Source organism: Psammomys obesus, unplaced genomic scaffold (assembly GCF_907164565.1).
Source record: "Psammomys obesus unplaced genomic scaffold, mPsaObe1.curated_primary_1811, whole genome shotgun sequence".
NCBI classification, from domain to species: Eukaryota; Metazoa; Chordata; class Mammalia; order Rodentia; family Muridae; genus Psammomys; species Psammomys obesus.
This window is the reverse complement of record NW_026585797.1, coordinates 9,085,264-9,109,534: the sequence shown is the minus strand read 5'-3', so window position 1 is coordinate 9,109,534 and position 24,271 is coordinate 9,085,264. Positions and strand designations below refer to the sequence as shown.

The following is a 24,271-nucleotide window of genomic DNA, read 5'->3' as shown; positions in this document are numbered from 1 at the left end:
AAACTTTATTGCATTGTAGTCAGATAGGACACAAAACTGAGAAAAACCAAAGCAGAATTGTGTTGGAACTTGTTAAGATTTGTTTTGTGTACCAGTATATGTTCTGTTTTAGAGACATTTCCGTGGGCTTCTGAATGGAATGTGCATTCTTTGGCATTTGGGTGGAATAGTCTGTAGATACCTGTTAGGTCTTTTTGATTTATGGTATCATTTAATTCTGATATTTCTTTATTTTCTGTGCAGATGACCAGTGTGTGGGAGGAAATGAAGTATTAAAATTGCCTCCTATACCGAATTGGAGCTAACCCATGTGCTTAATTCCAGTGGTGTTTGTTTTGTGACTAGGATGTGCCAGAGTTGAGCACGTTTCTTCATTATTGTGCTGTCGTCTCTCGACTGTTCCATTGACTGGAATGAAGTGTCCTTCTTTATCTCTTCTGATTAGTCTGGTTTGAAGCCTGTTTTGTCAGAAATTAAGATAGTGCTTTTTTTTCCTGGGATACTTCTTTCTATCCTTTCTCTTTAAGGTGGTGACTATTTTTAAAGTTTCCTTTAAACAACAGGAAGACTTGTTTTGTTTTGAGACATTCTGTCTGCAGTCTGGACTGTTCTAGAGCTCACTGTGTAGAGCAGTCTTGCCAAGACTCAAGACCAAGATCCTTCTGCTTCTGCCTCTGCCTCTGCCTCTGCCTCTTGAGTGCTGGGATTAAAGTAATGTGCCACCAGGCCCACCCTAGACTTTTTTTAACTCATTTATTTCACTTGTATTTAATCAAGTAGTTGAGACCATTAATATTTAAAGTTATTGTCAGTGTGTGTATGCTTGTGTGTGTGTGTGCCTGTGTTTGCTGTTTGTCACAATACTTTGTGTTTTAGTAGTTATGGCTTTGTTTTCTTTCTATAATCTCTTCTCTTGGCTATGCTTATTCCTCTCTTCAGTACTAAGTATTCATGTATTCTCTGTAGGACTAGTTTGTTGGACGTGCATTCTTTTAGTCTGCTTATATCATAGAAAGTTTTTCTTTCTTTTCCAATCATGCCTTCGCAACCTGGGAAACTTACACATTGCCACGTTGGGCTCCCGGCATGAGATATAGCCATGGCTATCTCTGAACTGTAGTTTCTGGGTGGCGACCTTCAGGAGACACTGCCCAGAAAATTGGTCCTCAATGATGCTGGTCTTTTTTTTTTTTTTTTTAATTTTATGTGCATTGGTATCTTGACTTGATGTATGCCTGTGTGAGGGTATCAGAGTCTCTGAAGCTGAAGTTACAGACAGTTGTGAGCTGCCATGTGGGTGCTGGGAATTGAACCCAGGTCCTTTGGAAGAGCAACCAGTGCTTTTAACTGCTGAGCCATCTCTCTAGCCTCTCTGGTCGTTTCTTAATCATGGCTGATTCTTCAGAACTATCTGACCAGACTACATATTCTTTATTCAAAGTAGCGAAGGGCACTGATAATCTTTAAGGAACCCTCAGAATATTCCACTGAAATTTCATGAGCCAAACCTTTAATCATATGTAACTGCCTTTTATCATTATCTTCTAAATTCCCTCTATAGCTTATTAAGCTCTGAATGGCTTTTATAGCCCAAAGTTCCAAAGTCCTTCCACAAGCCTCACAAAAACATGGTCAGGTGTGTCACGGGCAGTGTCCCACAAACCTGGCATCAGTTTCTGTCTTAGTTAGGTTTTCTGTTGCTGTGATAGTGCATCATGACCAAAAGCAGCACACTCCATTACCTAGGGCATGCAAGACAGAGCCATGGAGGAGCGTTGCTTGCTGGCTTGCTCCCCACGGCTTGCTTGAACCTGCTTTCTTACACCACCAGGACAACCTGCCCAAGGATGGCAATACCCCCGGGGGGCTGGGTCCCTGCCTATCAATCATTAATTAAAAAAATGCCCATGGGTTTGCCTACGGGGACTCCGATGGAGGCAGTTTCCACCCGTGGCTCCCTCTTCTCAATTAACTCCAGCACGTTAACAAAAGCAAAGCCAGAACAGGGTTTGTCTTATTTTCACCTCCACTAGTCTCAGTGCTTTGTTCGTTTTACTGATTCACTTGTCAGACCCTTCGTTTTCTTCATTTCATTCAGTTTGTATGTTTGTGTTTTCTTAGCCGTCACTTAACTTATTATCAATTAACTTATTGATAACCACTTTAAGTTCATTGAACTGTGTGTGTCTTCTTTAAAAATCTTGAATTCTCTGATAAAAGTAACATAGTTTGAGGTTACTCTTTTAAGTCGTGTGTCCTGGGTTCAACTAGGTAGTTCTCATTGGAGAATTTTTATAGGACTAGTGGGATTTGTGAGGAGGGGACACATACTGTTGGCCTTCTGTGTTGTCTGTTTTGGAATGTGACTTTGGTGTGTTGATTTCTTTCATTGGTTTTGTTTCTCATGTGGTATTCTAGCTTGCTTCAGGCCAGGCTGCCTCAGGACCTGAGTGTCAGGAGCTAGGCCTAGGAGATAGCTTTGTAGGACATGGTTCTCCAGGGGACTCAGCAAGGAAAGCCAGTGCAGGAGTTTTTGGGGCAGGAGGTAGGCCTGGGAGTTGATACGGCATGTTTGAGTTGGTTCTGTATTGCCTGATTTTAAACTGGCTGTAATGAAGAATGCTGTTACTGAGTCACTGTATATCTTTCGCTGTGAAACAGGACTACAGCTTTAATATTTAATAAAAACTACTTCCTTTTTTTGTTAAGAATTGTTGGAAACAGTTTTGTTCAAAATGGTTAGAAAGAAAAACACTGTTGATTAGTCAGTGTATATTTTTATTTACATTTGAATATGTTTTATTATTCCTTCCAACACAGACACTCCTTGAATATGCAGAGAAATGGAAAACTTCCGAAGACCCCTTACCTTTGCTGGAGGTATACACAGTAGCCATCCAAAGTTATGTTAAAGCTCGGCCGTACCTTACCTCTGAATGTGAGAGCGTAGCTGTGGTTCTGGAGCGCTTGGCATTGTGAGTAGAACTTTGAAAAATGAATCGAAGACCATAATTATTTTTTTCTTAAACTTTATGTATCATGCTTTAACGGTTAGTTAGTTTAAAATAGATTTTGTTTAAAATAGTTAATAAATACGACTCTGACAGAATTACTGGTTTTGTTTTATTTTCAGTAATCATTTGTATCCTTTTCTTTTTAGAAGCTGTGTTGAACTTTTACTGTGTCTACCTGTTGAGTTATCAGATGAACAGTGGGAACAATTCCAGACCTTGGTGCAGGTGAGATTGCTTACCTATTTAAATATGGATGTGCCATAATCAGTTTTGCTTATTTGACTAAACTTCAAAGCATCTAAATGCTGTGTTTATTTAATATTTGTAGGTAGCTCATGAGACGCTGATGGAGAGCGGCAGTTGTGAGCTGCATTTCTTAGCTACTCTAGCTCAGGAGACTGGGGTATGGAAAAACGCAGTACTGTCCACTATTCTTTCCCAGGAACCACTGGATAAAGATAAAGGTAAATTTTCTAGAGGGAGAGAAAGAAAGAAGAACAAATGAATCATTAGCCTAGGAAAAACATTTAATTTCTTTGAATATAACTCATTTCAAGATGTATCAAAGGAGGCCCATATAATTAAATTTTAGGTGAAGGACTTAAAGCCTTTCGCCTTTATTTGGAGGAAGATGTATTTTTAAGAATTTAGAATAATCAAAATTGCGTTTTTTGTTTTTTTTTTCTCAGCCTTTCGTAAGAATAGGCTTCCCCCCCCCCCCCCCCCCCCAGTGCACTGGCAGATAGCATTTGTAATGATGAGCTCATTTAACAGGTGAAAAGCAGAAGTAAGGCAGTACACAATTTTCCTCAAAACAGTAAGCGCTCTCTGCTGGAACTTTTTTCCTCTGTGTAACCTTGGCTGTCCTGGACTCACATTGTAGATCAGGCTAGCCTCAAACTCAGAGAGATCCTTCTGCCTCTACCTCCTGAGCACTGGGATTAAAGTAGTGTACAGCACACCCTGTTCGGCTGGAATCTTAGGTCTTCTATTTCTAAGATTAATTTTCGCAGATTATTCTTCAGTCGTATAGTATTTTATTGTTTTATGAGCTCAGACAATAAAGATCCCAGGTAAGCTCTAACTGGCAGGTATTGCATTGAAGTAGATAGCTAAGTACTAATACTAGACAACATTTAGAGTGCCAAATTGCTTACACCATGAGGAATGGCATCACAGTTGTTTCCTGGGCGTCAGTTCTTTAAATGACTTAAAGCTGCTGTGGCAAGCAGAGGTGCCGATCTCAGAGTGAGGCCAGCCTTGCCTATGTGGATAGTTTCAGGCTAGTCGGGGCTAATATAGTGAGACTCTTTCCAGAAAAAGTAAAATAACAACAACAAAAATTAATTATGAACATTAGTGTAGTTTTCACCCTACACCCTGAGGTATGACTAGATATCTAACTGGACTAATGGGAAATTAGCATGTCCAGGAGAAAAGGGCATATAGTTATCACTGTCTATGTCTTTCATTATTGCTACTTTTCCTACTGACTCTTGTTAAAGTCTAGGTAATTTTGCTCCTTGACATTAAGTTTAAAAGGCCATGAAATGGGGATTTAAGACAGTGATAATGAACTCTGCGGGTACTTTGAAATTAACCAGAAGGCTTCCCTGTTCATCTCTTAAGTATTCCTTCCTACAAGTAGTTCCCTCTTTTCTTCTCTTCTGCTATCTTTGCCATGCTTTCCTGATTGTTCCCGTGTTCCCCCTCCCTTCAAGGACATTTAGGTCTCTGTAGTATTCAGACCGTAAAGAAATGGAAACTAGATCTTACTTATTTTCCTTGTAGTGGTGGTAGTGTTTTATACAGGACCTCTCTGTATAGTTGAGAGTGGCCTGGAATTAATGCTGGAGTTACAGTCAAAAGTCACTCTTTCTGGCTGAACCTCATTATTTAAGACAACAAGAACAACAATAATTTTACAGTAGCAACTCTTAGACTCTTGTTTTTGACATAGTTCTCTCTAATAGGTGAATGTCAACATGCTTTATTTTTAATATCAAATTATAGTTTTAATTGTAGTTTTGGAAATACTAGATGTAGTATGTTAATAGTAATATCAAATTGTTTTGAATATAGTTCATAACAGCATGCAAGTATGTTTCTATGTGTTCCTTAATTTAACTTTTTAAAATGGTCCTCTGATATAAGTAGGATTTATTGTCCCTTGTCTGTTTTACAGATGAGTAAGTGGAGGCTTTTCTGAATCACAGTCTTAGTGATAAGAGGCAGAGATGAGAACTGAAGTTCAGTGCTGAGCTTCCTTTAGTGTTATATCCTAATAAGTAGCCTAGTAAAAGGAAATTACAGCCAACCTAAACAAAGGGTTAGCTTCTCTACATGTTTTCAGTTTCTCAGTAATGTTTTACTAAACTCACATTTTGTTTAGGTCAGAAGAAAAAGGTGTATCGACCTTTTCAGAGGCTTAATGTGATTTTAAAAAATAATGTGCTCTATTTTCTTGCTTGTGGATGTTTTGACATGGCGCCTGTTAACCAATGGTTCTGCTTGTCAGCCTCTTTACTGCTTTATTTCTAACCATAACCTCACACAGCCACTGGAATAAGTTGGACTGTGCAGCAGGAGGAATGTCTACAATCTCATGGATTCATTAAAAAAAGTTGGAGGGATTAAATGTTGGCATCTGTGTATTTACTGAAAATTTACTTAAATTTTCAAATTTAGTGATACTCAGATGGACAAGTTTTAGGTCTAATCATCTTGTGTTTTTTTGCTTTTTGTTTTTGTTTTTGTTTTTTTTTTTTCCACTAAGCCCAACAGAGTTTTTAGGAAGTGCTATGGGGAAAGTAAGCACACAGAGAACAGCTAGGCCTCTACAGGTTATACTTAATTTATTATATTGAGTTCCTTGAAATGTTCATACAGTATTTGAACAGTGGTAGTCCACTTAATCCTGAGTTTATTTCACTGTTATTTTACCGAATCTGCTAAGTTCAAGCTAAGCAGTGACAACAAACTGCATTTTGATTTGAAAGCATGCCGTTAGACAAGGCTCAGGAAGCCCAGATGCTGGCTTCACTTTGGGATCTCAGCCTCCAAAAGTGAGGTGACTAGTAAGTCAGTGTAAGGCAAGTGAATGGTTTGCTTTGGCTTCTTGAGACAAGGTCTCACTGTGCTAGGCTCAAACTTGTCTTAGCTTCTGTAGTAAAGGTATGAGCCACCGTCCCTGGCCTAGGTGAATGGTTTTTAATCTCAAAGAAGAGGTAGCCTTTCTAATCATACTACTTTGTGCCTTTCTTTAGTTGTGACTGAATTGGAAAGCTACTTAATGCTCACTTATTTTTCTTTCTTAATGCCCCTCTAAAATATCACTGAAAAATGAAATCATTCCACACACTTGTGAAGAATGCTATCTATAATTTAGTCCATTCTTAGCCTATTAGAAGACCCTTGATTGTAAGGATTAACATTTGAGAAGTTTTTTAGAAAGGCACTGTTTCTAAGCTAGCCTTAAAATTACATCGTGAAGGATGACGGGTCCCCCCATCCACACTTGCTAAGTGCTGGGGTTATAGGCGTGTACCACCTCACCCTGATGATGTAGTGCTAGAGAGCAAACCAGGGCCTTGTGCGTGCTAGGCACGCTACCGTTTGAGCTTCATACAAAGTCTGTGATGCTGGTGTGTGTTGGTGTGTGTGTTTTCACACAGCACATAAATTGTATAGGTATCAATGGACATGTGTGTCAGTACTTGTAGGAGCAAGAGAATAATAATGAGTGTCATACCTTAGGGGCCAGGAGCATCTACTTTATCTTTTGAGACAGGTTTTCTAACTGACTGATTGGCCAGTGAGTTCCATTAGTCTTTGTCTCTTCTCTAGCACTGAGATTGCAAGCACATACCACCATGCCCAGATTTCTGTGTAGGTGCTAAGGATCAAGTTCTCCATGCCTGAGCAGCAGTAACTTCACATCTCCCCAGCACCCATAATTGAGGGTTTAAAGGCCACTATAATCGCATTTAGTTTTGTTGCTAATATGGTCTGAAGATCTTCCTGGTGTGGCAAGAACATCTGTCATTCCTTATCTGTAGAACATATGCTTTTTGTTCTATTGAACCATTCTGTGAACGTTTAGTCTGTGTCCCAAATATGATTTCTTTTCATTATAATATATAATTTATTCATTATAATAATTTGTACTTAATATAATGACAGTTATATTTTGGTAAGTCATTGAAATCACTACAGTCACATAAGATTGGTTTTCTTTTTACATTTTATTTTAAATTATATGTTTGTGTATCTGTGCATATGGGTATGTACACATGTGTGGGTGCCCCAGGAGTTCAGGGGTCGCAGATAGCCGTGCGCCACCCAGTGTGGGCCCTGGGAATGGAAGTCCTGCCCTCCAAGAGTGTGTGCTAACTATAGGCCTTTCTTCAGCTCGCTCACTGTTGCGCTTGGCGTGCCAGGTCTCCCTGTGCATGCTTACACTTTCCTTAGTACAGAAATGATGTTTTAAATTTTATTTATGTGTGTGTGCCTGTGGAGGCCAGAAGAGGTCCATTAGATCTCCAGAAGTGGAGTTAGAACTTCTGTGAGGCTGATGCGTGTGCTGGGATATAAACTTGGGTCATGGGGAAGAGCAATGAGGCTCTTAGCTGTTGAGCCATTTCTTCAGTGCCACAGAAATGCTTCTTTAAAACTAACTTCACTGCTCCATTCATTCTGTCTCCCTTACTTGTCAAGATCTCCGGGTGCTGTTATTTTTTAGTCATGGTATTTTTCTTTCTCAGTTTTATTGACAGCAGGTCTGCCGTCATAGAGCTGTGCAGTCAGGGTCCTTAATTATAACCTTAAAAAGACCACTTAAAGCCAACCGCCTAGTACTTGTCTGTCATTGTAGCAGTTTAGAGGCAGAACAAGCTTAAATTTGAGAACAGCATGGGGTACATGCTTAATTGAAGACCAGTCTGAGCCCTTTTTTGGGATACTCTCTCAGAAAAAATCCAAGAACTGGTCGGTAACTGCCTGCCTAACGTGTGTGGTCCTCCCCTTAGGATGGGTGGAAGCTGAGATGCTCCTGTACTCTTAGCTTCTCTGCCCTCAGTTCTGCCCGTACTGCTTAGTTACTGTTGCTCTATTAGTCATACACAAGGTTTTCTTCGGATAGCTGGCCCTGTGGAGCTCCGCTTTTCTCTGGTCAGTATTTGATGAAAGACTCTAACCATTATTCAGAGTTCTTTTAAGCAAGAATTGCTCACTATTGAAGTAAGTTTGACCTCTTTTATATTTTTTTGGTATTGTATCATTTCTCTAAGATATGCTGCCCTCCCACTTGCTACAGTCCCTCTCTGCCTTCTGGGTGCTGGGATTACACATGTGAGCCTCAGTACCTACCCTCATTTGCTGTTTTTAATTACGCCTTTACAGAATGAGAATGGAGCATTAATGTCTTATGTTAGTAGAGTACGTTAACCAAAAGTAACAAGCCAATATGGATATTGTGTTCCTAATGAGGTCCAGTGCTTCATTTCAGAGTGCCATAGTCTTTACTTACAGCTTTTTCTGCCCCAGGATCCAGCCCAGTACACACTACATTAGTCATCTTTTTAAGTTCCTCACAGGTATGAGAGTTTTTCAGACCTCACCTTTTTTTGATGAACTTGACAGCTTTGATGGGTACTGGTTCAGATATTTTGTGCAAAGTCCCTCATTTGAAACTTGTTCAACATTCTGTGATTACATTGGGATTCAGGCTTTGGCGAAAGGGCCCACAGAGGGATGCCTTTGCCATCACATCTTGTCAGCATAACTCACCCATTGTTGATGTGAATCTTGACAGCTTGCCTGTCTGAACAGTGTGTTTGTTTTCTATGCTCTGAGCTTTTCTTCTCCCCGTGTTGTGTTCTTTGAAGAATTTTCCGTGTATATCCACACCTAAGAGGGAGGAAATTATCCTCTACCTCCTTGAGTAGTTAAAATCCACAGATGCTCTCTCCGTTCGGGATTCTGCACAGATTTGACTTCTCAGTTGTCTTAATTGCTCACTTATTTAATATTAGTGTCTGCTCATGGATGTTTTTAAGATCCTCTGATCAGAGTCTAATACTACTGTATTTTATTGCTCAAATTACTGTAGCTTTTAGCTAGAACTTATTCATTTTTCCTGGTTACATTGACATAACCCTATCATCATGGGTTTTGTTTTTTGTATGAGCTATATCCTGGTGTTTGCCTATTACAAGGTGTTCCAGGATTGTCTTGCCCATTTCCTTGGTTCCTTTTATTGTAGAGTAGTAGTAGAAACTGATCCATGAGTTTCTACACACACACACATACACAAACACACAAACACACACACACAAACACACACACACACACACACACCCCTAATATTCACATAGTTCATTATCTATACATTATGTGTTGAGCTATAGCGATGTGTCCAGTACTAATACATCACTATTCTCTTGGCTAGAAAGTGGTATCTTTAGACACCTGTAATCGAGCTAGACTTCCTCCCCAGGTTAGCCCAGCTCTACCACTAGATTTATTTGTCACACATTGCAGACTTTCCTGGGTTCTTCTGTCTCTAAAATTTTGGAATCCAAATACTTTAACACTCATTCTTTTTGAAGTAAATTTCTATAGTTTTGACAAAAACTTTTATATATCCATCCATAATAGTTTCACTGTCCTAAACAGTATCTATCCATCACCCATTCATCTCTCTCCCCATAACCTAACAACTATTGATCTGCTTACTATCAGTAATTTTGTCTTTCTTGTGCCACATAAGTACAGCCTTTTCCAATTGGTTTCTTTGACATAACAATATACATTTAACATTTCTCCATGTCTTTGTGTGATTTAATAGTTAATTCCTTTTTATAATTGATTTGTGTATCATAGTAATATGTGATTATGTTTAGCTTTAGATTATGTTTAGCTTTCTAAGAGACTGCCAAACTGTATAATAAAATACTTATATAGAATTTTGTATTTTTGTCAGCATTGGGTGATAATTGTTGTGACTCAAGACATCCAACTAAACATCCAGCAGTTGTTTAGTTTAATTTTGTTATTTTAGCTGTCTGATAGACATTGTGGAGATGTCACATTATTTTAACTTCGATTTCTGCAGTGATTGATGATATGTAATATGTCATCTGTACAGCTTTGATAAAGAATCTGTACAGTTCATTGCCTAGTTTTTGAACTGTATTGTGTTCTTTGGGGATTTTAACAGTTGTATGATACAAATACATGATCAAACTATGTGTTTTGTGGGTGTGTTCTTTTATACTGTCTTGGCCTTCCTCCTAAGAGCCACTGATAGAGCAGGTCTCATCTTTAATAGGTCCAGCTTCTCAATATTTCCTTTTATGAATCATGATTTTGTTGTTTTCATCTAAAATCTTCATCACCAGATTGAGCATCATATAGATTTTTCTTTTGTGTTTTTCTCTAGATGTTCTAGATTCACATCTTTTTGGTTTTCTGAGACAGGGTTACTCTGTGTAGTTGTGGGTGTCCTGGACTTGCTTTGTAGACCAGGCTGGCCTTAAACTCACCGTGATCTGCCTGCTTCTGCCTCCCTGGGCACTGTGATTAAAGGCTTTTTTTTTTTTTTCTTTTATCTTTTTTTTTTTTTTTTTTTTTTTTTTTTTTTTTTTTTTTTTTTTTTTTGTAGTTTCACATCTTACATATGGGTTTTTGACCTGTTTGGAGATAATTTATTTGAAAAGTCCAACCTGTTTGTGTTGAATGAATTGTTTTGGTTCTCTGTAGTCATTTATGCTTCTGAACAGTCACAAACTATTCTCAGACTTATATTTAGAAAAACATTCTCCTCTGCTGCTTTGCAAATGTACCATTGGTTTCATTTTGAACATTACAGTTTCAGATTCTGATTTTTGTTTTGTTATTGTTTGTTCTTTATGTTTTACCGCAATACATGAGAGATGAATTCTTTTCTCATGTGCAGTACTTAGTTATAAGCCATCGGCCCTTTCGTACAAGCCCTCCTTCAGCCTCAGGGCTCTAATATTTTGATGAGTTTCAGGTTAGTTTGGGGTTTTAATTTTACATGTCAGCACCTGACACTTGTTACACATCCTTTGTCACACAATTCTTTAGCGTTTCCCCCTTCTGCATCTCTGCTGAAATAATTTAATTATCTTCTTGTCAGCCTTTTATTGAATCTTAGGACCAGGGATTCTCTTCCTTCCTCAAAAGAAAGTTTTAAAGCTTCAAGCTTACCCACATACTCCTTCCATTCCTTAGCCCGTGGGTAATACTGTGCCTTAATGAGGTTTCTTTTGGTGTGATAAAATACCATGAACAAAATCAGCTTGAGAAGGAAAACCTTTATTTTACCTTACAGCTTGTATTCCATCATCCTGGGAAGTCAGGCCAGGAACCTGGAGGCAGGAGCTGATGTGGAGGCCATGGAGGAGGTTCTCTCACTGTCTTCCTCCTCCTGGCTGCTTGGTCTGCTCTCTTACAGCACCTGCACCACAAGCCAGGCGGGTTCTTCCCCTGAGAGCTGCTGTCCCACAGCAGTCATCAGGCAAGAAAATGCACCACAGATCAGCTGGGGGAGGCATTCTCAGTTGAGTGTCCCCTTTTCAAAATGACTCTAGCACCAACACTTTTATTTCTTTAGTTAGCCTATTCTAAGAATATGAAATGGCATATTGTCATTTTGGCTTCCATCTCTCTGATAACTTTTGATGTTCTATATGTTTGTATATTATTTGTGAATGAGCTGCATACTGCATAGCCATTTAAAATATGAATTTATTTGAATTATGTGTTTTTAATTTGGATATTAATCCTTATCACATAAGTGGCAAATGTTTTCTCCTGTTAGTTGACTTTTTTCTTTATTGACTGTGTTCTTTGGTGCTCATTTTTCCTATGATTTGTTATCTGAGTTATATAGTTTGAGTCTTGTGTTCATATCTTTAATTCTTTTAAAGTTAATTTTCATAAATGGTACGAGATTAGGGGTCCAGCGTCATCCTTTTGCATGTGGATATCCAGTTTTTCTAGCACTATTTGATGAAGAGACTTTTCTTTGTCCATTGAGTTATCTGAAGAATACTTTTTAATGGTCATTTGATTGTAGGTGGTAGAGTTTCTCCTGCATTCTATTCTATTACATGATCTGTGCACCTGTTTTTATGTCAGTATCACAGTGAGGTTTTGTTGGGCCTGGGGGGAGATCTACCAGTGTCCATACATTAAAAAAGAAATATGTTTCCTCTGCTGTTTAGGTGCTGTTCATTTTAAGTAACTCATCAATAAAGCATGGAGAGTACCTCCTTCCTAGTGTGTGTGTGTGTGTGTGTGTGTGTGTGTGTGTGTGTCTGTGTGAGAGAGAGAGAGAGAGTGTGTGAGTGACCTGGAAGTCAGAGGACAACTTTGTGAAGTTAGGTTTTTTTCACCTTTATGGAAGCTCAGGGTATCAAACTCAGATCTTGCCAAACTTGTATAACAAATGTCTTGACCTTCTGAGCCATCTTGCCAGCCTCCCTTTCGCCGTCTTTATTATGTATTTTTTAAATGAGATAGCCCTGAAAAGATGACCGTAATTCCAGTAAATGACTACACTCACACACATTTATGCAGTCCAAATTAAACTCAGTAGATGTTTTTGTTTCCCTTTTGTTATTGCTGGGTTTTTTTTTTGTTGTTGTTGTTGTTGTTTTGTTTTTTGTTTTTTTAGAGACATGAAAGTAGAAGGACAACTTGTTGGAAAAGATTCTAATCAGAGTATGGGGGGATTGAATGAGAAGTAGTGAATATGATCAGAATATGTTATGTGCATGTATGGAGTTGTCAGAATAAAACAGAAAGCTGAAAACAACAAAAACTTCAGTTTTCTAGGTTTCTAGGTGAGAATGGATTGAAGTAGTAAGAATGATATTGAAGACAAGGCCCTTCATGATTTGGGCTGGGACTGAGGTCAGTGGTAGGAATGGGAATAGAAGAAAGTAAATAGCAAATGGACTAAATGGATTGGTATATATTGGTAGTTTATTCAGAGAAGAGCATTTTGAGGCTGACTCTTAAGTTTCTGAGTTGAGCACAGCTAAGTAGATACAGGTATAGATACATTACATACTGTGTTGTATAGAAGGTTTTTCCATTTTGGGGAATTTCTCCTTGCTTCCGTGAGACAAGGTCTCACCATGTACCCTAGATGGGCCTAGACTTTGCTGTGTAGCCCTAGTTGACCTTCCACACGCTTCCTGCCCAGCCTTTTAAGTGCTAGGCTCCCAGGTGCTGCCACCACATTTAGCTAGAGACTGCTCTGTGTGCACTAGCAGCGCCTTACACGTGCGCCAGAGGCTGCCTGACCCTGGACATGAGAGCATGCCCCCAGTGAATAAGTCGGCCCTACTCTTTTTGGGAGGAATGCAAGGTCAGTGGGACAAACCGTTTTACATAGGACAGTATTTAAGCAGTGGTTTACTTATCACTTACAAAAAATGTTTTTATTTCTTCTTTCTCTTCTTCTTTCACTCCTCTTCTTTATCCCTTCCTCCTTTTTTCTTTTGAGACAGTGTCTTGCTTGTAGTCCTGTCTGGCTTTAACTCAAGTATTCATCCACCTTCCTCTGCTTCCCAAGTGTGTGGTTTAAAGGAGTGCACCACCGCATCTGCGCTTTTTTTTTTTTAATGTATGAAAGTGTCATTTTACGGAAGAAAGCCTATTTTTTTCTTTTCTTTCTTTTTTTCTTTCTTTTTTTTAAAGATTTATTTATTATTTATACAGTTTTCTGCCTGCATGCCAGAAGAGGGCACCAGATCTCATTATAGATGGTTGAAAGCCACCATGTGGTTGCTGGGATTGAACTCAGGACGTTTGGAAGAGCAGATAGTGCTCTTAACCTCTGAGCCATCTCTGCAGCCCAGGGAGCTTATTTTTAATAAAAACTGGTTGACTGTCATACACTTAGGGTGCAGCTCTCCTGCTTAGCTGTATTGATAGGCTTAGCGCCAGTGTAGCCCTTTCCTCGGCATGGGAAGATGCAAAGAACGTAGACAGACTAAGCGTGAACACATTTTAAATATTTTAATTTTTATGGCGTATGAGTAGGAAAAGCATAAAAGAAAGTAGTGCTTTATCTAGGTGTACAGGGATAAAGACCATAACATTTCTCTAAGTCAGTGAATGCTAGAGCTCATTGACTCTTGTAATGTCACAGACCTGTAAGGAGAGCCATGTCGGAGGCTGGAGACAGTGAGTGATGCACAGCCACAAGGTGAAGGAAGGGTTGAAGAGGAATAGGATGTATTAGGAGCTGGGTGAAGCTGAGCTGACTTTAGCAGATCATTTTGGTTCAGTGCAACCTTTACCAGAAGCATTCCCTTTGGGATATGCAGTTTCCTTTTAAAGGCTTGTGCTACTTCACAACTCTTCACTGGTGTAAAGCATTGTTTTTCAAATTGGAAGAACGTGCAATGATCAGATCAGAAAGGAGGCTTTTTTCTTTTGTTTTTCCTGGTCCTACAGAAAATAAAGCTAGAAGTCAAGAAAACATATTCTAGTCTCGGTTCTATCCTGAGATACTCTTATGACTTACAGAAGTTGCTCACTCTCTTTGAGCCTCGGTGTCTGCATTCTGCCAAGTGATAGAACTGATCATATAATGTCAGACTGCTCTAGTATTCTATGCTTCTTAAAAATCCATTTTTCTCTAAGTGTGTCAGTGATTCCCTATCATTAAAACAAAAGCGCCCATGATTTTGAAATTTTAAGGCTAGCATTTCTTTAAAGCTTGTTGTAGATTTTTGTTGCTGTGTATGTGTGTGTGCTGCCTGCATGCATGTGTGTGCTCCACATGTGTAGCTTTCCTGCATCTTTCACTTGAGAAGATTGGAAGAGCACATCAGGTTTCCTGGGGTGGGACTTAAGAAGGCCGGGAACTACTGCGTGGGTGTTGGGAATGGGCACAGACTGTTGCTCTTACTGCTGAGCCCTAATGTTTATTGTTGAACACACCAATCTAACATGGTATTCTACACAGCTTGTCATTATCATTTACATACTCTGTTAAAAAAAAAAAATTAGGGATTATTTGAAATTGGCCTTTTAGGCAATGCCATCAGTTTTGTTAGGTATTTGCCACTTTGAAATTTTCTTTACTGCGCACATTCCAATACTGTTGATTATCTCTTAATATTAGTTATTTATCAATAGAATAGTTATTAAATATTAAGATAACTATTTGAATAGTTATTTTAAACTTCTAGAGCTTGCTCTCATAGGGAACTCAGCGGAAAACACATTGAGATATAAATATCCTGACAGGACCATGTAGAACTAAAAAAAGAAATGTATTACATTATATCAGGCAGAAGCATACTTGCACATTCATTTATCTGTGTCAGTCTTTATGATTTCTTTTTAGTTCAGTGTAAAGATTAAGGGATTAGTAGGTACAGAAGTCTAGACTGAAGTAAAGGTTGAAATTTGGCATTCTGTGTTACTGCTTAAATATTTGTGATTTAGTACTGAAGAGCCATAACCAGGGTTCTTTGTAGATGTGACTTTTCCTCGTAGAACAGAGAAAGATGAAAAGTAAAGGTTCTAGAACACAGGATGCTGAAAAGGAAGGACCATCTTATAAGCTACTTACTAGACATGTCTTCCATGAATCCATAATTTGAGAATGCAGTGTTCCAGTTCCAGAACATTTCAGTTATTAGTTACTAGAAGTTTTCTGAAGGCGGCAAGCTAGCCTTCAAGATATGTGTTTAAACATGGTTTTTATGAAGGTACAGGAAACTAAGGGAAGTGTTTAAAGTCATACTTGGTAAAACATGAATTCTCCTTCACAGATGCAAAATGACTTTATATTGTAGAGAACCAAAAGAGCACAGCTTAAAAGAATAGACGTGCACTGCGCCTGAGTGTCTCAGCCATATACATATATTAAAATAAAACCCCAAACATGTTTAAGAGCTTTGTCTTTTGGCAGACTTTTCTCCTTCATACTAATTCTTTGTGCAAATTTTTTATTTATTTTAAAACATGTTTTAAAAAGACAGGCTTCCCCTTTATAAAGGAGTAATTATCAATACTGAACTAAGTATTTGTTGAAGTTCTTTTTCTAGACTGTCCAAATACTGTTTATTATTACTCAGATAATTGTGTGGTGCTCTGGGTTAAGGATAACACCATTGTTCCATGCGGTGGTGGTGAATGTTTTTAATCCAGGGGCAGAGGCAGGTGAACCTCCTAAGTTCGTGGCCAGCCTGTTCTACAGATTGAGTTCCAGGACAGGCAGGGCTAGATTGAGAAAACAAGGTAGGGAGGGCAGTGAAGAATAACTGCGTTGGGAAGTCTAATTCATTGTAATTTTAAAAGAATTTGATGCAGAAATATTTTTATAATTAAGAAGTTTATTCAAGCTAGGTGTAGTGGTACACATCTTTAATTGGAGGCAGGGGCAGGAGGATCTTCATGAGTTCAAGGCCAGCCTGGTTGAATAGTAAGTTCCCAGACTGCCACAGGCACATGGTGAGACCAAAAGGGGGAAGCTCGTTCAGTCCATTCTAGGTAGTGCCTTAAGAATGAACACGTTTGCCCGAGCTTTCAACGTGGCAGGCCTGTGGGCATCACAGGCCTGCCACCCTCACATTTGGGAAACTGAGACAGGCAATTCACATTTTAAGCTAGCCTGGGCTACGTAGGGAGTTCAGGCCAGCATGAATTGAACAGTGGGGAGGGTGGGGTGGGCAGGGTGACCGCCTCTTACTTACAAAGTCAAGTATCATGTGATGTGATGTCTGTACTGACCGTACAGGAACGTGCTAAAGGGAAGAGTTAGAGGTTTGTGTGCTTTAAAGTTCCTGCTAAGTGTGTGTATTGCAGATGGATTACCAAATGTTAATAATATATTATGTCTTGTTTTTTTAAGTGAATGAATTTTTAGCTTTTGAGGGTCCCATCTTGTTGGATATGAGAATTAAACATCTAATCAAAACAAATCAGTTAAGTCAAGCAACTGCTCTAGCAAAGCTGTGTTCTGACCATCCAGAGATTGGTACAAAAGGGAGTTTTAAGCAAACTTACCTTGTCTGTCTTTGCACATCATCACCAAACGAAAAGCTAATCGAAGAGGTGAGTATATTTTTTGTTAGTAGTTTTTTTTAATGTGGGTAAATTATTTTTAATTTAGATTAGAATGTTTTGGACTTCCTTGCTTGTAAATAATGGAGCACTTTTGTCTTCTTATAGTATGGTATGCTCCTGGGTAAGGGCAACTTGAATCCAAGTTACTTTCAGAATCATGTGTGACAGATCAGACCTTCTAATTTAAATGATGTGGACAGTTTTGACAAAATTAAAGGAAATGTGATGGTGTCTTAACAATGTCTTGCCAACTTTTTTGGCAGTATTTATTTTATTTGACATCAGGATACCTAAGAATATTTTAGCTAATTTAGCAACAGTAATCCTAGGTAGAGGTCATAAATTATCTCTATATATGTAGACTATATGTAAATAAACTCGTAACATTAAACATACCACTCAAAATGTTATTTACATGTTTAACCTAATGATTAGCTTCTTTATAAGATTATATTTGGTATAATATGTAGAATTTGCACAACATTCTGGAAGTATAATCATTACCCAGAAGGAAATTCTGTATTTTTGTGCACTTTTACAATTAAATGCTGATATAGCAGTTGTGTTTAAAGATTTTAAAGTTAATAGTCTGTTGAGCTATAAGTATTCAAGAGTATAGTACTCTATGAGCTCTGTCTTCAATCTCTGCTGTATGTCTTGACTCTAGAGCAGTATTAGAAAATAAGGGAATTGTGGAGATTGAGCCAGCAAAAGCTGTGCTGTAAATGGGGAGGGTTATATCCCAGTTTCATCCCTTAGCGAGGAGTAGTGTGTTCTTACTGAAAGGGGGATTTGGGTGGAGGTGGCGTTGGAATCTACATACTCCAGTGAGTGGCCTGTTTCTCTCTCACTCCTTCTCTCTCTCTCTCTCTCTCTCTCTCTCTCTCTCTCTCTCACACACACACACACACTCTCTCACACACTCACACACACTGGACTCTGGTTGGTTGGTTTTTTTAGAGGTGAGGAAATTGGAGGAGGGAGATGAGGGTGTAGTCATGGTCATGTTTCATTGTGTAGCAGTAGAAAATTCTCAAGAGTAAAGGAACTTTGTGGGATGGACTTGATATGTTAAAGGGGAGACTGAATAGTAGACAGAGGAGCCTGTAATTAGAGTTCAGAACCAGGAATGCCTCGGGGATGTCTGTATGACAGTTGAAAATGACAATTTAATAGACAAATGTAAAGAAGTTTATAATAGCCTTTGAGGTGTGTAGCAGCAAGTGCCCTGTGTGTTACAGATTGTGCCTGGAGTGGAGAGAAGCGAGGTGTAGCCCCTGCACTAGAGAAGCTTGCTAGTGAGGAGCGGCCTAGGGGTGCGCTGGTTAGATTCTCTTTGAAGTTGGAAGACTGCGTTTGTGGTCTCAAAACCTGGGTTTCCGCATCTTGAAACAGCCAGATCTTAGAATACTCAATTTTATTCTTTCTTGGTATAATTATCTAGAGTAAGTAGCAGCAGCCCAGCCTCCTGAGACATACCAGAAAAATTCTCTCTCGGGTCCTAGGTGCCTCTGATGTTGCAGATGGCATTGTTCTCCTTGTCTTGTGTTAAGCAGGCAGAATTAGCTGCTTGTTTTCGTCTTGTTCATAAGCATGGTTCACTAAGATTTCTGTGTCCTCCATCCAAGGGAAAATGTCAGTCATAGTGATCAAGTTTCAGGGACTATGTATGCGGATATATTCTTGTTACACAACCCTTTTCATAGAAATAGATTACTTCTGTAATATTTATATTAGAAACATATTTGAAATTGAGCATTGTCCCATATGAGGAAAATATTTTAAAATTGACTTGTCAACCAGTCCTATTATTTCTGCCCCAAGGGAAAAATAGTCATGTCACTCACACCTTGGAACTTTCCCCTTTAGGGATCCTGTTCACAAATATACTCTGTTTCCCTCTTCTCACACACAGTTTTTGTTCTCTCCCTTCCCCTCTCCTCCCCTCATCTCTCTTCCTCTCCCCTTTTTTCCCCTCCTCCCTCTCTTCCCCTCTCCTGTCCTCCCCTCTCCTCTCTCTAGTATAAAATTTGAGTTTTATACACATGTTCCCTAGAGAATGTGGGGATAGATTCAGACATGGCCTGGATTGATAGCTCGGAGGAAGTTCTTGTCTGTGTGACTCAATGGGCAAGAAAGCAATAGTAATAGCACCTGTCCCCTGGTGGATGTCGGACTTACGGGACTGTAAGAAAGGGATGTTCGTCTGACAACACTTGATATGATGAGTGAGCTGTTGTTGGAACCCTGGCATAGGTAGGATAACAGTGGGCAGCATTAGTTTGCATCCAGCTTTTCAGGTGATTTTATATTGAGAATGAACATGTAAGAATTTTTTAATGCCCTTTTGTTTTCTCTTTAATCATCATGATGCCACTTCCACATTCTCTGGAATGAAGTATGTGGATGAAATGCTTGCCATGCAAGTGTGAGAACCTGATTTCAGGCCCCAGAACCCATGGAAAGCCAAACAAAACATGAAGCCAGCACTTGTGTAGTCCCAGTGCTTCTGTGCTGAGATGGGGAGTGGAGACAGTGATGAGCCTGAAGCTTGCCCAGTTAGGCTGTACACAGTAGCAAACAGGAGAGCTTGTCCCAGAGTAGAAATGAAGACAGACAACACTCCCACATCATGCCTGTCGTTCCCATGCCAGCAGCACACACAGACCACAAAGACAGAACTAAAACACTCTTCTTGCATTTCCTGCGCACGAATATCTTCATATGCTAACACATTCCTTCTCTGGCAACACTTTCTCTCTTTTACTGACATCTTTCCAGTCTGTTCTATTTACATTTAATAACTGCATAATTTTATAATATGGATTTGTGGTATATTCAACCTGAGGAGTGGATATTTAGATTGTTGTCTTGTAAGTAAACATTCTTGCATCTTTGCAAGTATACTGATACAGTCAATTTACAGAAGTGGGATTGAATTTAAGAATCTACATATTTTAGACATGGGTATGGTGGCACAGACCTATAATCCAACACTGGGGGTTGAACCAGGAGCATTGCATGTATAGCCTGAGCTATACCCTGCCTTAAAAAAATGTAAACGAAGAATTAAAATGAAGAATCTATACATTTTAAATATGGTAAGGACAGATTATTCAGAAAAACAAAACCAAACTCCAAAAGCCATGGCAACAAATGTGTCCTCTAAAAACATGAGAAAATTCTTTCTTTCCTGACACTGGAGATTGTTGATTTAGAAATATTTGCTAGTTGTATGGTTTTCATATTCTTTTACCTTTAAAGTTCTTTTCTGTATAAAACTATTTACATATAATTACTACTAATATATTTTAAAATATAATTGGTAAAATGAAGTATTACTTAAATGTTTTATACTTTGACTAAACAGCACAAATAACATAAATTACAAAATCATTTACGTTCTGAAATTATATTTCTGCTTTATAAAAGGATTTATCTAATATATATATCTTTAACAAATAGATCATTCTGTTTGGTCTTACTTTCTTTTGAAATTTTGCTTATTTTGAAAAACAGAGCATAGTCCCTCAATGGATAATATATTGATAATTTCTGAATTATGCTGCGTTGGAGTTTTAAAACAATTATTGTTCAAATGGTTATGTTTCATTTCCACAATTAGAGTCCATTCATTCCTTTAAGTATAGATTTGTTATCCCTGCTCTATTCTTTATTATATTTTTAAGAGGCCACCTCTTGGCATATCAGGTAAATGAAATATTTTAAAGTTTAATATTAGCCAACAACTACAAAAAAGTAACTTTGAGCACAGGTGTATGCCACAAAGCCTGGGAACCTGTGTAAAAGTGAAAAGCACTACCACAGCTTTGCTCGCTTACACCGTTAGTGCAGAACGTATACTTCCACGTGCCTGACAACAACAGCATCTGAACGGAAGCTTTTACAGACTTGGAGGAAACCAGATGTTTCAGTTGGTATATTCTGTTCATTTATATACACATGCACATATGTACATACACATATATGCAAAGGAATACACATTACATACATAAATACATACATTAAAGCATGCACTTGAAATACTAGGAGTTAATTTAGTGGAGGTAATTATATATTTGGTGCTACATGAGTTTTCACCACAGGTTTTAGAAGAAAATAGGAGATTCAAATAAGTTAGACTTTCAAGAGATAATGGTTTTTTGGGGTTTTTTTTGTTTTGTTTTGTTTTTTTTACAAGTAGAAAGTGTTTAACACTCTAGGACCGCAGTATGCTTTAGATATGTAGAGTTCTGACATGAGGATAAACTGTGAATCTATGCCTGTACTGAAGTCTTGACTGTGCCAATTAATTATAATTGTGAGTAGCTTAAGCCTCTGAGCATCCCTAGTCAGCCAACCTGAGGTCTGAATTTTCCTCAGATCTCTTAACTTTTTGAACACAGACCCATCACCAGGGAAAAAAACCCACATCTGCCATCATGTACGGGGTTACACAAGACACAGTACACTAAGATACCACACGGATAACGATGATCTTCAGGCAGTGTGTGTGTAAGATGTGAAAAGAAAGTCTATGTTCAGACTTGGATTTCAAACCCCTATCTCAGTGTATATATGCAAGTACTTTAAAAACCTGAAAGGGGAAGCACAATGTTGGTGAGTGACGCTCAGCCCGTGGGGTGTCTTCCCAGCAGACTCTGCTAAGAAACAGCCACTGTTAATAGCATGTTATGAAAAGGTTAAAAAAAAACCTTTCAGTTCATCTGACTGACATTTGTCATGATGAATGTATTAGAGCAATTTTTAAAATTAACAAACCTCTTATAAAAGATAATGTAATAAAATGGTAACAGTTTAGGTCTTTGTCATTCTGATATGGTTTGTTTTGATTTCTGAGTCTAGTTCTTTATTGTTGTAAGCAAATTACATAATTTTATTTATAAAATATTATACTTTCTGCCTACTGGTAAAATTAGAATGCTGTAATATGCCTGCGGTGTTTAGTAGTCTGTTTGACTACTGTAGCCTTTTCGTCTTGTTGTTGTTGGATTGTGTGGGGTCGCCTGCAGATAGGGAGTGTGACACAGCCTGTGTGACAGGAGTAGTGCAGGCAGTCTCGCTGCTGGAGCACCAAGCGGAGGTCCCGAGGCGAGGCACGCAGTCCTCAGGCAGCCTCCTCCCTCATTGCATGTGTGTGACCACAAACCCAGCTACTGATTTCATACTTACTTTAAAAACCATTGTTGGTGGACTAAAGAGATGGCTCAGCGGTTGAGAGCAAAGAATTCAGGTTTGGTTCCTAGTACCTATAGTGGTTTACAACTGCTCCAGTCCCAAGGAATGAGATCCCTCTTCTGGTCTCTGACAGCAGGCACACATGTAGGCACTCATAGATACGCATCAAATCCTCAAGGCATTTAAAGGGTAAGTCATTGTTAATCACAAGAATGGAAATTGATGTTTTTGTGTATTTGGGAGGGGCAGGGAGGTTTTGTGAGTGTGTTTGTTCTAGTTTGTTTTGTAACCTAGCCTGGCCTACAACTTCTGGTCTTCCTGCCCTTCTGCCTCCTGAGTGCTGGGATTTATCTGCAAGCATCACTATGCCCAACTTCTTATAAATGTTCCCCAGTCCAAACTCAAACAGGAAAGCCTCTCAAATGAATTGTTACACAGCCTTTATCTTTAGTGTTACTGATCAACTTTAAAATCATACATTATTGTCCTTCATTTAAACACTTGTTCAACCATGAACACATACCGTGTTGCTTACCTTGTATCTGTGAGGTGTGAGAGAGATTGTCATCTAGGAGAAACACAGTTCTGGTATATGGATGCTAATGATCATTAGATAGTCTTCAGTTCTTTTTACCATCTCGTTTATATCACAAGGAATTAAATCTTTCTGTCTCATAAAACAAAGATGATTTGTGGTTGTTTAATGTTTGTTACAGCTAATTGTAGAAATCATTGGTTAATTTTGTTTTATAGCTATAAACAGTAAGGCAGTGTATTTTAAATTCAATAGGTTAAATGATGCAGGTTGTCTGCAGATTATATGAACTTCTAGAAAAGCTTTGAAATGGAGTAAGTTCATATGAAAAGTAAAGTAGAGATGAGTGAGTTTACATGTAAAGTGTTATAACTTTATACAATATTGTGGATTGTTTCTTCCCTAAAGATGGATGGACAGTTTGTTAATCTATATCCAATATTTTCTGTGTGCCGTCTGGTTTAGTCGTGATTTAAATCAGGGAGTCAAAGAATAGTAAAAGTGCTATAGTTTTCTTTTCTGGTGAGTCAAAGAATAGTAAAAGTGCTATGGTTTTCTTTTCTGGGTAATGGAACCAGTTTATTGGATAAAAGATGCTTATGAGTAACACCTGTCATTTACTGAGCATTCATACATTTCTGAAAGTAGTTAATAGTTTGTTAATATTCTTTCAGAATACTATATTAACACTTGTTAGTTATAAAGGAAGGTTATTTTTTTAAAACTATACCCAATTCTTTATCTCAGTTAATACATTTTACTAATGAAAATTTGTGTGTATCAAAAGGGAAAAATTAAATATATTGTTATGTATATATCCTAAAGCCACTTCATGGCCTGTTTCTGTTTCCTTTTTCTATAGATTTCAGAAGTTGATTGCAAAGATGCATTAGAAATGATCTGTAATTTAGAGTCTGAGGGTGATGAGAAGAGTGCCCTTGTTTTGTGTACCGCCTTTCTATCCCGGCAGCTCCAGCAAGGAGATATGTACTGTGCTTGGTGAGTCGCTTTTCTCTTCTTAAAGAAAACAGAGGTCGGGGGGGGGGGGTGCCATATGCTTTTAATTCCATTACTCTGGTGGCAGGGGCAAGCTGATCTCTGATTTTCAGTCTAGCCTAATCTACATGAAAAGTTGCAGGCCAGCCAAGGGCACACAACAATACCTGTCTAAAAAAAGAAACAAAAATTGAAAGAATACAAAGTAGATTTTACGAATTCTTTAACCAAGATTGCCTCCAGTGTCAGTAGGAGTCACAGACATCAACTTGGCCATGTGATCCAGAGCAAGGATTACAAACGTGGTCTCTGGCAGTAACACTGACCATATCATCAGCCTCTGGTGTCAGCAGAGGCCACAGACATCAGAATGACTCCTGGACAGCAGGAACCTCAGAAAACCATG

The 24,271-nt window shown here is 38.6% G+C and overlaps 1 protein-coding gene across 1 annotated transcript in view; it reads left to right on the top strand.

The window, feature by feature from the left end:
* Positions 1–2,826: 2,826 nt before the first annotated feature.
* Positions 2,827–24,271, top strand: part of Znf292 (zinc finger protein 292) — a 36,283-nt gene continuing 14,838 nt past the window's right edge. The window contains exons 1-5 of the mRNA XM_055599367.1: positions 2,827–2,975; positions 3,161–3,239; positions 3,343–3,478; positions 16,921–17,123; positions 23,732–23,868. Of these exons, the coding sequence (XP_055455342.1) occupies positions 3,361–3,478; positions 16,921–17,123; positions 23,732–23,868 (458 nt within the window). The 5' untranslated portion in view covers positions 2,827–2,975; positions 3,161–3,239; positions 3,343–3,360. The remainder of the gene's footprint in view (positions 2,976–3,160; positions 3,240–3,342; positions 3,479–16,920; positions 17,124–23,731; positions 23,869–24,271) is intronic.